This window comes from Perna viridis, chromosome 3, assembly GCF_037379345.1.
Source record: "Perna viridis isolate PV_CMFRI_1.1 ecotype Kerala chromosome 3, ASM3737934v1, whole genome shotgun sequence".
NCBI classification, from domain to species: Eukaryota; Metazoa; Mollusca; class Bivalvia; order Mytilida; family Mytilidae; genus Perna; species Perna viridis.
Window position 1 is genome coordinate 27978029 of NC_142447.1, and position 17101 is coordinate 27995129.

Consider the following 17101-nt stretch of genomic DNA (forward strand, 5'->3'; position numbering starts at 1 on the left):
CTTTGTCACATCAGCGGAAGTTGCATGTGGTTATTGAAGGAGTAATAGAAATTTCCTAACCAACAAAAATGGGAAAGCTGAACGTTTCCATGCTGCGATACCTTACTAAAGAAGACTTCAGAGTATTGACAGCGGTAATTGTTCTCATTTGAACTAAGGAGTATTTCGAAAAAAAATAGACCTTAATGGGTATTGACTAAAAATTCCATTTACGATTTAGTTTTGTGCTGATATTTTTTTTAAAGAATGTCAGTTACAGATATCAGAACTTATCATTTATCATTCAGTACTAGATCTATATATGACTCCCTGACCAGTGCTTGATGATATAAACTTTGTTTTATATTGTTCTTAAATATAAGCATAATTGTTATTTTAACTTAGCTTCACATACATAACATATTGTTCAAATTTGAATTAAAAAATGGTCTACAGTTTTATTGACCCCTACCAATATTTAAAATTTGTAAAAAAAAAAAACCTGGCCATTCATATCACAAGACGACATCTCCGTAAAATTTTAATTGTTCCTATGCCTCAAGTTTTGGTGTTTTCCTTTTTATCATGTTTCATTGTAAAAGTTCAGTTAGGAAAATGAATGAGATTGTGCAGTGGGGCTCTAAGACAGAGTATAATTTTAACAACAAATATTTATATTTTCACATAGGCCCAGAAAAAGGTTACTCTCTGACCAATACATAAATTACAATACCTGTGAAATGTAATACTTCGGGACACAATTTTACATGTACATAGCCATCCTTTCTTTCCTTTTCCACAAATGCAATTCCAACAGTAAAAGCAATCAGACCCTTATAGATTCCGGGCCAATTGCTTTGTTAACAAAAAAGTTTTTTATTTTTATTTTTCTAGTTATATGACCGCAAAAAAAATTGCAGTTGTATAATGGTATGGTCACCCTTAGACACTTTGTTTCATGAGATAACTTGGAAATAAGTTGGTTGATCATTATAAAACTTAATGGAAAGGTTGCACTATACAGATGGGATTTTAGTGCATTGAATAGAAAGGTTGCACTATACAGATGGGATTGTGTTGCACTGTTTTGTACACAAAACTGACGTGGTCTAACTTTGTAAAACTTAAAAATGAAGGGTGAAACTTGGTGGAAATATTGATTGTGGGTAGTAGAATATTCGTACATAAATAGATGCAATACTTGTGAAGGTAAAGAGGTGAAAAATGCATGCTTTAAACTATCTGGAAAGATTCAGATTTAGGTTCTCTTCCCTACACCAACTGGCTGTTTTTCAGAAATGCAAAATTGTGCACAAACTTTAAGAATTAAAATCACGTACAAATGAGCAGAAAAAAGTACACTTTATATTTGCATTTTTTTGTTGCAGTTTTAAAGTGCCTGGTATTTTAGAAAACCTGTTTTTTGACAGTTAATTGTGAAAAGGCACACAAAATTTGTTACGAAAACCGATACATATTTTTATTATGTTACCATGGTTACATATTTTCATGACAAAATAGATAGGAATGTCTTTCTTTTTTACATAGGTCTCCATAATGTAAGATTTTGAGAAAATATATACTTTTTACAGGAAAAAAATGTTGGATTTGCTGTTTAAGTCTCTCAATATAGCTTTATTTCCTCAAATTGTCATAAAGTTATCAGTTATCAGCAGTGACCTATCTATATAGTGGAACCTAAGGTTCCGAACTGCAAAAGGAAGGTTGGTAATAAATTTAGGGGTAATGGCCCAACAGGCTTAAATTAGGGACCAAAAACAAGCATTTCATAGAATTTAACTATATATATGTAGCATGGAAACTACATATTAATGTTGAGAAATCTAACGTTAAAGTGTTCATCTTAAATGGTAAAACTTTTTCAACCATTTCAAATATGATAATTTCAATCTTGAAACACAGTGTCACATTATTGCTCTCTGGGTATTGTTATGAAACATAATGGCAGTTTCAATGTAGCCTTAAACACTTTAATGGAAATAGCTAGAACGGCATATTTTAGAATAAAAAAGACAATTGGGTTGAATAACCCCTGTAAATTACTTGAAAAAACTATTTGATACCTTATTTTTATCTATTTTTACTTATTGTAGTGAAATATGGGGTATATTCTCAAACATTAAAGATTCAGAACCTTTTGAGAAATTTTATCTCAAATTCATTAAAGAAATTTTGGGTGTACACTGCAAAACATCAAATGATGTTTGTGGAGCTGAATTAGAGCGAATACCTCTTAAAGGTAAAATTCTAATTTCTTATATATTTCTTAAATATTTAGAACATATATTGAGTGTAGATGGTTCTTTGGTCAAAGATATTTATATATAACTAAAAATATTTCAAATCCATGGGTTACAAAAGTTCAGATAATTTTACAAAACCTTGGGTTTCCTATTTTTGGTCAAAATCCTAATGGCATAAAACATTATGTAAAGCAATTAACAGTAAGGATTGTTGACCAATGCATTCAAAGTCAAAATGCCAAAATAAATGAGTTATCCAAATTGGATTTTTTCAGAAGCATTTACATTGTTGGTTACAGACCAGCTTACATTGATGCCATTAAAAATTTAAAAAATAGAGCAGCTATCAGTGAAATTCGCCTAAGTGCACATAATTTGATGATGGAAAAGGGTAGACATCTGAATATTGATAAGTCAGAAAGAAAATGTCAAATTTGTAAAGAAGAGGAAATTGATTGATTGATTGATTGATTGATTGTTGGGGTTTAACGCCAGAGCAGCAATATTTCAGCTATATTCAGGCGATGAACATGAAATGGATGACAGAATGAACATGAATGAAGAAATGATAAAAGGTATGGGACACAAGACAATAGGGTCAACAAATTTTGATTGCCACTAGAAAAAGGGACGATAAGTAAGGTCGGGCAATTTAGCCTCCTGTGGCGGAGCGCAAAGGTTCCTACTCCTATCGAATACCTCAGCAGGGTTCTTTAACGTGCAAGGAAAGTGGCATCTTTACCAACAAGGTGCACCACTATGCACCACCTGGGGCACACATCCCAGTTGCTCTGTGGGCAGAGCGCCTAGCCCCCGGCTAGGTTTCTGAGCACTATTTAGTTGCCTTTTACGACAAGCTTAGGGCTGCTGCAGGCCTATTCTTTTGACACCTGGACCTGCACTGGGCAAGAGGAAATTGAAAACGAAGAGCAATTTCTATACACACTGTAAGGCATACCAAACCAAACATTTAACACTGTTTCAAAATATGAATTTTCTTAATATGTTTCAGCATAAAATTGCAAACAAATTTTAAATCTAATATTTAACCATAATTCAGGGCGCATCCAAAAACTGATTTATGTTTATATAACAGATTGCCTTGATATAAGAAATAATGCTAAACTGTATTATTATCATATTATATATGTTACATGCTTCAACATGTTAGTATACAAATATGTTTGTATTTTCATTGCCATTGGACCATTACCATGTATTGCATTATGAAATGTCAATAAAGAATTTGTAATTAATGAATACATTAAAAGCATAGAAATGTTATGATATTGTTTTACAATATTTTTTACCACAATAGTCAAGACTGGTTTAAAATGTACCAGCCTTAACACTCAAATTCCAAACTTTTGATTCTTGGGGTTAAGGCTTGAATACCTCAGAAATAAGGGACCAAAAAGGGTTCAGAAGCAGAGTTTATCTTATGTTCAGGCAGTAACTTGACTATTAGTGAAGGTAACTTTGAAATTGTATTGCAAAGTGCCATAATACCAAAGAATGACTTGGATTGATTTTGGAGTTAAGACTTGTATTTTTTTTTAAAATAGGGGCCTGAGTCAAGCATTTTTCTCATGTCCATACATTAACATGAGTAAAGGTAAATGGATCCTTTTGAAATTATATTATTAGGTGCCATATCACATGAGGAAGACTCAGGTTGATTTTACGAGTTGTGACTTGAGCCAAGTAAGAATAAGAGACCAGCAACAAGTATTTTTCTGATTTTTGTATATTAACTTCTGTTAAAGAGAATGGATCACTTTGAAATTGTACCACAAGGTGCCATATCCATAAAAGAAAGGTTGGATTGGAACCATTTAGGAATAAGGGGCCATTCTTATCTTGTGTCAAATATCTAATTCTAATAAAAATTCAAAGCTGTATCAAGTTTGAATGGTGCATCCATACTTGCCTAAACTGTTCAGGGTTTGACCTGTGTGGTTGTACAAGCTGCACTTTGTGAAGCATTTTATTTACAAGGACACTATTTTAATTTTTTATCTGGAACACTGGCATTACAGTTTCTTCATTAATCATATAATTGTACCATGTAAAATCTGTCTAATTTTTTCATTACAGGTTGAGATGGGTCTAAAAAACCATGAAATTGTACCAACCCCTCTGATTGCTTCTATTGCACATTTACATGGAGGTGGATGCCACAAAGTTCTGAAAGAATTGTGTAAACATCGCCTTGTTGCTTATGAACATGCTGGGAGGAAAGGTGGGTTTTACTTAACTTTACCAAGTCCAAAGTAATTAGTATGAAATAGGTGTATCAGACTACAAATCTTACAAACATATGCATGTAGTTTATTTAACATAAAGAGTAAAATACTAGTTACCATCACAAATAAGTATTTACATATATGTATGTGAACCCTAAAAGAAAACTTGGTTATTTAATTTTTTAAAAAAGATGCTTAATTTTCCTTAATTTTATATATTTAATATATCGAATAATGCTAATCAAGAGTTTGCTTTCATTTCAAATTATCTGAAGTTCAGTGTAGACTGAAGTTGTGTGTATTATGTTAACAGCTGAAGGTTACAGACTGACTATTGCTGGCTATGATTATCTAGCTCTAAAAGCTCTTGCTGCTCGGGAGAGTATACATTCTCTTGGAAACCAGATTGGTGTTGGAAAAGAATCAGGTGTTTTATCTCATTATTCATTGCAATATATGTATATGTATGTATGTTCATTTTAGAGTAGTAAATTGGTTAAAAAGACTTTTCCTACAAAATTCTTAAATTAATCACCTTTTTACAAGTGAAATCATACATGTGTTATTACAATTTATTGTTAAATTGAAATCTAAAGGTCATCATCTTAATTTGCAACAATGAAGCAAAGTAAAAAAATAAAGGAAACGTAAATATCAACTAGTACTTTACAAAAAAATGAAAAACTTCCAAAGAACTCACAGCCCATACAATGATGATCAGTGGTTGGTTTTTACTTGATTTAGTGACAGTCACGTGATGAAGTGCTTTAAAGGTACAACTGGATAATTGACAAGGAGATATAAAACTTTCTGTCATATCATTAGTACCTGTGTTTAATAGAAAGTGTAAAAAATATATCTCAATTTTCCAGTAAACTGTCTTAATCACGAGTAGATCAATTTTCTCATCACCATTTCATGTGTTGTAATGTTAATCAACTAGATAATCAGTTCTTAGAAGTGAAGTTACAATTTCATTTAAAAAAACTGTCTGATGGTACATCAATAATAAGGAATTTTTTTGCAGTGGTATGAATCATTTCACTGAACAGATAATGCATTGTATTTCCAACACTTGTTAAAAACTTTTTTTATAATTAAACTTGTAAATGATTTACATGTACTAATCTGAATTTTTATAACAGGTAATTCTGTACAAATTGTACACCAACAATTGCTTAAAAAATCAGTTAAACTATTCTTGTTCACATGACTAATGAGTGATTGTCCTTTTAGTTGAAACAGGCCCATATTTTTGGTGGTTCCCTCCGCAAGACTCAAACTCGTACCGCTGTGACATCTATGGCAACACCGCCTGCACAAAGTCCAGTACCCTAGACCACTCGGCCAACTAGGCTATATAAAAATATAGCTTTCGCTGGCCGGGGTCATTCCTCCTCTTAGGATTAATTTAGGGCTTTAACTTAGTACACGATATATGGTAGTACGAGACAGTTGTCACAGTGGTACGAGTTCGAGTCTCATGGAGGGAACAACCAAAGATTTGCGCAATTTTGACAGTTCTAAATTGTTGGGAATTTTTCAGACCTTTCTATATGTTTACATATCTTCCCTGTATCAATTTGATCCAATGGAGCAGTGTAGCGAATAAAGTTGTAATTTCTTCATCTTTCATTTGATGAAGAAATTACAAACAACTTCTCCAGATGGAATAAACGAGAAAAAATAATCCATTTTTAGGTCATGGTCTAAGGCTGGTACAGCACTACATGCTATACATCAATACGCCGTACTACTCTATTTTGACTTTTTTTAATTGTTTTCCACAGTTAATTTTTATTTTTGATTTTGATAAAAAGACCCCCTTTGTTATTTTCATTCAGGCTCCTTATCATTTGCTTATGTGTGACTTTGATAAAGGTACAATCACCCACAGTGTAAGTGATTCAGCTTCTGAATCTGTTTTGATCTTGAACTTTATGAGTTTTATGCTTATAAAGTTGTATGAGTTTTATGAACATAAAGTTTTATAAGTTTTATGCTTAAGAAGGATATCAGTTATCCGAAATATTCAATATAAATTTTACCATCTTCTGGTGATGTTAAACATATTTAGACATTTATATATATATACAAAATTTATTTTGGTTAAATTTAATATCATATACAGTAGTTCCTTATATTTGCAGATATCTATATTGTTGCTGACAATGAAGATCATCAATATGCAATCAAATTTCACAGGTAAAGATTTAATTCTGATTTTCACTTTTTTGGGGTATATATTATATCATAGGTTGTTAAATATAAAAATTCTTTCAGTCCTACACACCTCCTGGTGACAATTTGTGAGAATGGTATCCATATTTAAACCATGATTCAGGTCATCTATCACTAAAATACCACATAGTATCAATCAGGAGATGTTACCATTATTGACTCATTGTTTCTATACTTCATTAGTACACTTGGCTTATTTGTCTTTTAATCAAAATGGGTGAAAATATGATTCTACCCTTTTTCTTTGCACACTTTAACTCTGGTATCAAATGGATGTATATACATGTATCGGCAAAAAAAAATTACCAAAATATCAGTGGTGAGAAGATTCAAATACGTCAAAATCCCCATAACGTAAACACATGAATTACAGATAATCTACATACACAATGTAGTGAACTGAATAAAAATATTACACATAAAAACAGAAGATGTAATAGAGTGGTTAATGTCACGGAAATCTTGGAAGTTTACAAGATGTTTGAGTTAGAGGACAATAAAAACTTGACATTTTTTATTGCATCCTGCTAAATATAAAAGGTTAGATATTACTGTCTTATTCCTTTTTATCAGGCTTTTACTGCTAGATTGTTAAAAACAAGTATTTTAATGAAGGTGTTACTGTATATCCCTGTCTGCCCTTTGGGTCTGTTGATCCACACATCCTTTATTAATGCTTTTAGGGATTTTAATGTGTTTTGGTAGACTCATTGTTTTTATGAAAGAAAGCTTCCTTTCTTTCTTCATTGTGTTTCAGAATATTTGGAGTTGAAGCGGCATGAACATGGGGATAAGCGACAAAATGGTCTTTTTATAACTGCAGTTGATTATTATCTCATAAACATTTTCCCACTTTTCTGTTTTCTTTTTTTCCCTTTATTTCTGATATCATTATTGTAAGTTCATTTTTTCAGATTAGGAAGAACATCTTTTAGACAACTGAAGAATAAGAGAGACTACCACAAACACAGGAATAAGGCATCATGGCTTTACCTCTCAAGACTTGCTGCAATGAAGGAGTTTGCCTATATGAAGGTATGACTATTTGATAGAATGTTAACATATGTGGCAAATGGATGCAGTTGTATGTAGATGTTAACTCTCATATTTGAACGATAAAGAAAAAAAACATAAAACATAAATGACGTTATACATAATAACTTTAACTTTTTTTGATGTTGTTGATTTCCAATATCTATGATTCTATGTCATTGTGGATTAAACTATCTTCTTTAATCTAGCAATGTACATGAGTGTTTTGGACTATGTGTGCCTTGTGAATGAGCGACTTCATTTATATTTATCTTCATATATAGGCTTTATATGAAAGAAAATTTCCTGTCCCAAAACCAATTGATTTCAACAGACACACAGTAATCATGGAACTTCTAAGTGGACATCCAATGTAAGACTTGTGTTTCAATTTAGGATTTGATATTTTAGCTTTTTTTTTCTCAAGTCCATTTTTTTTTACAAGTTTGTACAGTAAAATCTGTCTAAACAGTTTAAACCTTCAAAAGGTATTGAAACTTGTTTGTTTGTCTGGTTACACAGGTTTCTAGTTTACAAGAGTTTAGTTTTGACAGAGTTCACTGTACTTTTAATATATGCTAAATCTCTGAAGTAGTCTGCTTCAATTGGTTAATTTATGTATTAACATAGAAGTCAGCTTCTTGGATATTCATGTGAGAGGCTTTATATTTTTGAGGGATGGAGACTATTCTCATACAAAACAATGAAATTGCAGTATTGTGCACATTTGTAATGGTAGACTACAATGTTTGTAATGTTAATAGATGTTTATACACAAACTTATCTGGCAAATATGGTAAAGTTGTCATACTAGGTATGCTACATGGGTATTGCTGATAAATTCTGCATGACTTTACATATGATTACGAATCTTTGAATGTCTTCATTTTCACATGATCAAGATGGGAGACCTGGGCTCAACAGTACCGACTTCATCAAAGATATTTAAAAAGTTGGCTGGCATTTACAGTAGCACCATTTTCATGTTAAGTTGTTTAAAAACATTTCTAGGCAAAAATATTTATGGAAGCCTAAAAAAAGACCTGCTTTTTTATACCAGGTTTAAATAATACTGCAAATATTACTGACTTTTTAGCTCACCCGGCCAAAGGCCATGTGAGCTATTGCCATCACTTGGCGTCTGTTCATTAACAATTATACAAAACTCTTCTCCTCTGAAACTACTTGACCAATTGAAAGCAAACGTGGTATGAATGTTTCTTGGGGTATCCTGTATAGAAGTTTTGTGGGGATTTTTGATTCTTCGAAAAACATGGCCACCGTTACAAAAAATAGAACATAGGGATCAGACAGTAATTTTTCACACATATCTCCTAAATCGTTTGGTTTATCTAAATTCTGATGGGAAAAAAAGTGTTCAGCATGATAAGATCTATCTGGTCAAATTTTGGTTTTAATCTGTTTAGCCATGTTGGAGTTATTGCCCTTTTTAACGATTTTTGCTATTTTTAATGTTATTTCCTTCAAAAATCTTTTCCTCTGAAACTACTTGATCAAATGAAACCAAGCATAGAACTGTGGTGGGGATTCTTGATCTGTCGAAAAACATGGCAGCCTTTACTAAAAATAGAACAAAGGGATCAGACAGTATTTTTTCGCATATATCTCCAAAACTGTTAGGTTTAGCAAAATTCTTTTAATAGCTGAAATGATCCTTATTATTAGGACTACAAAAGTCTTCAGGGATAAAAGTTGTCAGATGACTCCTTGTAAGAGTTATTGCCCTTGAAAGGGGAAAAATGACTCCTTTTTTTTAACAGTTTTCAGTCAATATCTTGAAAACTATGATAGATTAAAAGAAACTTTCAATTGTTGAGAAGATCTTATGATAAGTCCTACCAAAGAATTCTTGAGTCAAAATTGTTTGACAACTTCTGGTTAAATTATTGCCTTTGAAAGGCAAAATTCTATCAGGTGAGCGATTCAGACTCCTGGGAGCCTTTTGTTACGTGCTGAGTATTGAAGTAGTCATAGATACTTTTGTTTTCTGAATAAAATAGTAGATATGGGCTTACTTTGTAGGTGCCAGGTGAGAGAATTAAGTGATCCAGCTCAGGGGTACAGTGACTGTATGGACCTCATTGTACGTCTTGCCAACTGTGGTGTCATACATGGTGATTTCAATGAGTTTAATTTGATGATCGATGACCAAGGAAATCTAACCATGTATGATTTTCCTCAGATGATTTCAACTTCCCATCCTAATGCAGAATGGTATGTAATTATTACAGCACATACAATGATTATGTTCATGTCATAGAATTGGTCTTCATTTGTAAAATGACAATTACTTGATGAGTTATCTTAAGTAAGTTACTTGACAGTTGAGAAGGAGACTTAAACTTTTATCAGACAATTCATTAATTATTGATATAATTTTGAAATCTCCTTCTCAATTGAACAACCTAAGGAAGTTTATCTGGTGATTATTATTTAATCAATGGCAGACCATGTAGTTTAATGAATCTTGTCACTGTATGTGCTGTAAGAATTCATAGAAATGCAATCTTTTACACGTATGTAATATGCACATGTAGTGACAATATAAATCACCATAATCGCTATTTTCAAAAGAGAACTCATGGCATTTTAATGCCTTGCATAAAAAAGTTTCATATATGTAATGATGATTAAATATCATAAATATATCTTAATCTAAACCAATGCCTTGCATAAAAAAGTTTCATGATTAAATATCATAAATATATCTTAATCTAAACCAATTCTGTCCTCTATGATATGAATCTGATTTAATGGTTCTATTCACAGTGCATAATCAGATACTTAATGATATATTCTTACATTTATTTCACTTCCAATCTGATTTTTCATGCACTTTCATTAATTCTAGGTATTTCAATAGAGATGTTACCTGTATAAGAGAGTTCTTTTCTCGCCGATTTAACTATGAAAGTGAACTTTTCCCGAAGTTTTCTGATGTAAAGTGAGTATGTTTTATTTATTATATTTAAACATTTACATGTTCTTTTATATAAAAATAATCAAGCAATGATACAAATATGCAACCAGCGTTCTATCCTGGTCATTATAGTGCTGTTGCTAAATTTTAGCACTGCACTTTCAGAAAATAATTTTAGTTAGAATGCAGTTTAAACACTGTTCAATTTTCTTTTTTGAGAAAAAGCCTGAAAACTGTTTTTTGCCAGTTAGCACTCTGGCTATTTAAGCTTTATGGGGAGAAATTTGTACATTTTAAGTGGAACAAGAGCATAGAAAAGTCAATGTTTGGTCTGGTTTACAATGCAGTTATAATAGAACATACTGATCACTGTATTGCATGCATTGGTGATAAAAGTCAGTGTATGTAGCAGGCATGGGAAAAAGGTTACCACTTAGTGATGGTATCAGGCATGATAAAAGAGGTCACAACTAAGTATGCAACAGGCATGTGAAACAGGTTACAACTTTTAGTGTATGTATCAGGCATGGGAAGGATGTCACAACAAAGTATATGCATCAGGCATGGGAAAGAGGTCACACTATTGTGTATGTATCAGGCACAGGAAAGAGGTTACCACTTAATGGTGGTATCAGGCATGATAAAAGAGGTCACAATTAAGTGTATGCATCAGGCATGTGAAACAGGTTACAACTTTCAGTGTATGTATCAGGCATGGGAAAGAGGTCACAACAAAGTATATGCATCAGGCATGGGAAAGTGGTCACAACAAAGTGTATGTATCAGGCATGGGAAAGAGGTCACAAATTAGTGAATGCATCAGACATGGGAAAAAGATCACAACTTTGAGTATGTATCAAGCATGGAAAAAAGGTCACAACTTAGTGTATGTATCAGGCATGGGAAAGAGATCACAACAAAGTATATGCATCAGGCTTGGGAAAGAGGTCACACTATAGTGTGTGTATCAGGCATGGGAAAGAGGTCACTTTATAGTGCATGTATCAGGCATGGGAAAGTGGTAAGCTAGTGTATGTGTGGTACATGGACCCTTGACAGGAGATGTTGGTCATTTATGTGTCTTTCTGTTACGTTACTTTTTACTTAGAATTTGAAGAAGTGTCATCATTCTGTTACAGTAGATTGTGTTCCTTTTGTTGTCAGGCCATATAGAGCTTACTTTAAGGTGTGTTTATGCTTGTTGAAGGCCTTTCTGTGATATCTGAAAGAATTTACCGGAAAGTTATACGCTGGTGCATTTTTTGCATTTTACTATATCAGTTATTTTTTCCAGAGTTGGGTCTGACTAGACTACTGAGTAGCCAGGTAATTAAACTTGGTGTCTCATTTTGTAAGTACCATTTCCTGTATGTATGACTTGTCACTTGTCTGTTCCAGACGTACAGATGACTTGGATGTTGAAGTGGCTGCTAGTGGTTATACAAAGGACATGGCCGAGTCTTTTGATGAAGTATGTATGAGGAGGCTTTTTCATTTCACTTATCAGACTTAACTTATTAAGGCAGATAAATATTTAAAGGGTGTGTAAAGAAATATTGGTACTTAATTTTTTAAATGTATTTTTGAAATATTTTTAAGAGGAAAGGTATTGCTTCATGTAAAAAAAACTGTGAAAAAGATATTGCTATTGTTGAATTATTGCTTTTTAGTTGTGGATATTGCTATATGATAAATTGTTGTTGTAGGCAGCAGAGGAACTTAACATATTGAAAGGACCGGAGGAAGAAGATCCTGAACAAGGGGAGGATGTTGGTGAAGAGGAAATTGGGGAATCAGATGTTAGCAGTGAAGAAGAAAAAGATAACTTTACACAATTGAAAGATTTGGAAACATCTAATGAAACACACAATGAAGAGTTGTTAAATAGATTTCAAAGTGACAATGATAATAAAGAAAAGGATAGGCCTAGTGTTGGGGATGATAAACTGCATGAAGGTCTGACAAATAAAAATGAGGAGGACTTAAGTGAAAATGAAGACAAACTTGAAGATCTTAGTGCAATGAACAGAGACTATAAGCCATTTAGAAATGAAGAAAGCATGGGACATGTTAATGAACATTTAATGACTCGACAGAGGAGTTCAGACAGTATGTGCAGTACAGCTTCTACAGTAATGGACAGAGATATTGTGAGACAAAAGATTAAGAGACAGATGAAATCAGAAAAACAAAGACAGCAAGCTAGAAGAATCAGGAAGAGTGGAGAAGCATCAGCTGTCACAAGGAAAAAGAGAGAGACACAAAGCGACATTAAGCAGAGCATGGGTGCTGTTTGGGGGTTATAATTCTATTTTTTTAAGCATATGCTATAATTGTAATGCTAATTATATTATAAGAAGTATGAAATGTAGTTTTATCTTAGTTTTTAGGCTCTCAGGGAAACTATATATATAATGTGATATTACCAGTATGTGGATTTCACGGGTAACTTCTGTGTACCTTCAAGACTTTATTTGTGGAGGTAATTACAAAAACCATGCCACTGAACCTTAACTTGATTGTGACCAAATCCTTCATTTTAAATAAAATAAGTACCAAGAACAAACTGTAGAAGGCAGAGAGGTGAAAGGTCAATCAGGGCCTAATCTAGAGAGAGAAATGACAAAAATTTCTTGTTTGTGCTCACTTCTCCCAATTGTCTTTCACAGTGAGAAGTTTTTGTAATGGATTACACAGATTAAGATGTCAATATTGTTATTTTTTCAAACAGAACTGAAAAAAAACTTCTCCTTGCCATCAATGTCTAGATTACAATGGTGCCACCCAATACTTCAGATAATTAACAATAATAAAAAAATGTTGGAGTTGCTTAATAGAGTAATAGAAAAAAGAAGAAAACTATAATAAATATTTATTTAACATGATGTACAACGTATTTTTACACAATCTGTATAAATAACAACAAAAATAAAAATACAGTTCAAATCAAAATCATGCAACTCTTTTTGACAATATTCATTCATTTGTACTATTTAATAATTCTGATATTGAAGAAATATATTTTCAGTTCTAATAATTTTTTACAGAAAAATGAAAAAAGGGAAAACAGGACTGGATACAGTGGAGACATTGATTGCATTGTTTTACCGTCTACTCAAACAGTGCTTCAGTGTACCAGAATAGTCATTTGATGTGAATTAATATAATAATTGCACACTTATGAAATGCAATGATTTTACAACAGGGAGGGAGAATATTGGGAAATTGAAAGTAAATATACAGTAAAAAATTAACCATAACAGTAAAATCTGAAAGAAGCAAAAGAAAATGTAGCTACAAATATGTTAGAAGGAGTTGTATGTAAAATTCATGTGCAGTGATTATCATAAACTTAAATGAAAGTTGCTTCCAAAGATTGTCTTTGACAGTGAGAAGTAGTTTTTGTAATAGATTACATAGGTTAAAATGTCAATATTATTATTTTTCAAACAAAACTGGATTATTTTTTCATTCTATTATATAGTTTATATTCATCTATTCCCCCCCCAAAAATGCCTACAATATAAGACTAAAATGGGGTGTACCTGTAGAGTTGCATATACATTGTACATGCGTGTCATTAATTTCTTACACTTTCTCTTTCAAACGGGAAGTGTACATTGTTCCCAAAACAATTTGTAATTTTGACCCTAATGTATTATACCCCACATTGACCCACAGTGGTATTGAACATTTGTACTTAGTGATTCCTTACATTTAGTGTATGAAACTTTCTATTTAATCATTATTGTGCAATTAGCTGTGAACTGTGAAGATCTGTACTAGAAACAAGAACTATATTGAAACTTACATCATTTACCATACTTATAAAATATGTACATGTAGTTTATAGAAAAAAATCACACTAGTTGTTTTACATGCACAGAATCACAAGCTTAGTTTAAGAAATATATTCTGCTCCTAATTCCCATTTAGTTAATTTTACCTGTGTTAACCAAACTTCTGCCTAGTTTACACAGTTGTCAATGCTTTAATGTCCTGTTTTTTGCCAAGTTTTTCATTTCAAGTATACAAAAGAGATGAATGTTTTATAAAAATCAGTTTGTTTTCTTCGATCCACCATCACCTGATGTCACTTCTGTTTTGGAGTTGGTATCATTCTAAAATAAATGAAAATACTTAAAACCACAATACCACAAAAATTGGATACAATTTTTCTTCCCCGACAAATATGATAAATATTAAAGTTTCTGTTAGGACAGTGAAGTACCTTCTGTTACATATATTACATTGTAATAACATGGCATGGTTGTGTAACATTCGTTACATGTACAAGATATGCTCCCTAGTACATAGTAGTCAAGCACTGCAAGCAGTTTTTTAACATGGTGCCATTTTAATGAAAATATTGAAAATTTCTTGTTTTATACCTGTTATAATAGGCTTTGTAAGGAAGTAAATTTTCACCTATTTACTAAATTTATTTTAGAGTATAATGTGGTACATTTTTATGCATTTGGTCTTGAAATAAGGATTATTTTATTCAAAAAAATATCATGAATGTGTAAGTTTTGTTGAGCATTATTGGTACACATTTTTTGTTCTCTTTTTTATTATCTAACTTTGTTTACCTCATTAGATTTTGTTTCAGAATCTTTGAAAGGGCACTTTCCACCAGTTTCCTGAAAAGAAAAAAATAAACAAGACACTATTATTGAAAAGCGTTTGCAGAACAATTTGTGTTTTTGAAATTAAAATACATGTACATCTGAAAAAAAAATTAAAAATAATAGTCAATAGAATTAAAAGAAAAACTTATTTGTTGTACATGTATAATAAAATTGAATTGCAAAGAAATTAAAGTAGATCATGGATTGGCCAGACCAAAACATGTCCCACAAACTTCTAAATTTGGTTCATGTGTATTATACCAACAAACTTCTGAATTTGGTTCTTGTGTATTATACCAACTACTTTCAGTTTGAACCAGTCGCAAATACCATAAAATAGAGTATAGTAACTTTCTGCTAGGCATTGACTGTAACTGGAATAGTGAGTGTTCTCCCCAGGTCCTCAAAGTGCTGTGCTTTACAGCCCTATCAAGTTTGAGCACTGGGCTATTGACCTCAATACTGTGCTATATGCTACCAACGCTATGCTATAAAGTTTAATGTAAGGATTAAAAATCAATATGACAGGAAACGTGTGTGCCCTGAAGTCATTTACAGCATCATACAAGGTAATAAGCTCAATTGATAGCAGTAAAGAGCTATTGTCTTTTTGATCACCGCATGACTGCATAATTATGACACTGCCGACAAGATTGATTCTTACCAGTAATCAGTCCCCCCACCTGATAAGCTATGAATAATTCATACACATGTAAACATAAACAGCAAAGAACGTTTTGAATACACAGTACTTAGATTCTTTTGATTTCCCTCAAATAATGGTTTCCTTTTTGGTGTGGTCTAAAGTGTAACCCATACCCAAGTAATGTTTTGCTAATATATTCATTTTTATGGTATGTAAAGAACTGAAAATCGCACGAGATGTGGAAAAGTCTGTTTCAATTCATTTCTAATCAAGAAAATGATGTATATTTTTCTAATATTTCTTGTTGGATCGGTTTTCTGAAGTCAAAAGGTCTAAAATTTGTAACTGGAAGTTACTGTACCCAACTAATTATTGACTGTTTTTCACTTTCCTATCCAAATTTCACAGTTTTCTAAAATCATTAAGTGGTTAAAACTTCGCTTTAAGACTTTGTGTAAAGTTTTGAAAGATTTTATCTTGTTTTAAAAAAGAAGTGATTGAGTTTGAATTTTGAGTGTACCTAGCGTCAATCCCCATACCAGCAAAGATTGGATACGATCTTATTCAGAACAAAAAAACAAGGTCACATAAACAGAGTCTGATGCGATTTAAATTTATCGTCTATGAAAATTTTGTTAATACCAAGATGTTCTTAAGTCAAATATGCATTAAAATTGTACAGATAACAAAAATACTGGAATTTGATTTTGGGTACGAGAATTTCAGGTTACAACTGACCTACCCCATGTTATTTACGCACCTTTTCTGTGTTGTTCGAATTTCCTGGTAAATATTTCAGCATTGATGGGCAACATTTCTCAACAATAGGTCTCAAATACCTATGAAAGAACCATAAAAGGAAAGGAATTACTATACAGGGTACACAAACCATCATTCGAAGTGATTATTGCAAATTTTCTTAACCGGAAATGATGAAACCATTGTAAACGTCTACCAATGACGGCAATGGTGCGTTTGAAAGACCTAATCAGGTAACCTGGAAGCCCGGGTAATATTTTCGTGATGTTTGGGTTTTTTTTTACGCTCTTGACTATCCTTACGGATCTTGCACGACCGTTCCTTACGGGGATTCTGTTAGTAATGCCGGTTAGTGGTAGAAG

General features: G+C 32.3%; 2 protein-coding genes across 3 annotated transcripts; one reads left to right on the plus strand and one right to left on the minus strand.

Moving 5' to 3' along the window:
• The first annotated feature begins 6 nt into the window (after window positions 1-6).
• LOC148621701 (serine/threonine-protein kinase RIO2-like) lies at window positions 7-13070 on the plus strand. 2 transcript variants are annotated; one of them, XM_088576345.1, is made up of 10 exons: window positions 7-134; window positions 4341-4485; window positions 4803-4916; window positions 6640-6694; window positions 7645-7765; window positions 8047-8135; window positions 9806-9997; window positions 10635-10727; window positions 12102-12174; window positions 12410-13070. In XM_088576345.1, exons 1-10 carry the CDS (start codon window positions 69-71, stop codon window positions 13007-13009), a joined length of 1548 nt encoding a protein of 515 aa, XP_088432471.1. In that variant the 5' UTR covers window positions 7-68; the 3' UTR covers window positions 13010-13070. The 2 variants fall into 2 exon arrangements, with proteins under 2 accessions (XP_088432471.1, XP_088432472.1); XM_088576346.1 differs by lacking the exon at window positions 7-134 and adding an exon at window positions 2101-2239.
• Window positions 13071-14618: 1548 nt separating this feature from the next.
• LOC148621702 (UPF0729 protein C18orf32 homolog) lies at window positions 14619-16941 on the minus strand. The gene is made up of 3 exons (XM_088576348.1): window positions 16741-16941; window positions 15296-15346; window positions 14619-14824 (listed from the first exon to the last, which is right to left on the minus strand). The coding sequence occupies exons 1-3, from the start codon at window positions 16873-16875 to the stop codon at window positions 14762-14764; spliced, it is 249 nt and encodes an 82-aa protein (XP_088432474.1). The 5' UTR covers window positions 16876-16941; the 3' UTR covers window positions 14619-14761.
• Window positions 16942-17101: the final 160 nt, after the last annotated feature.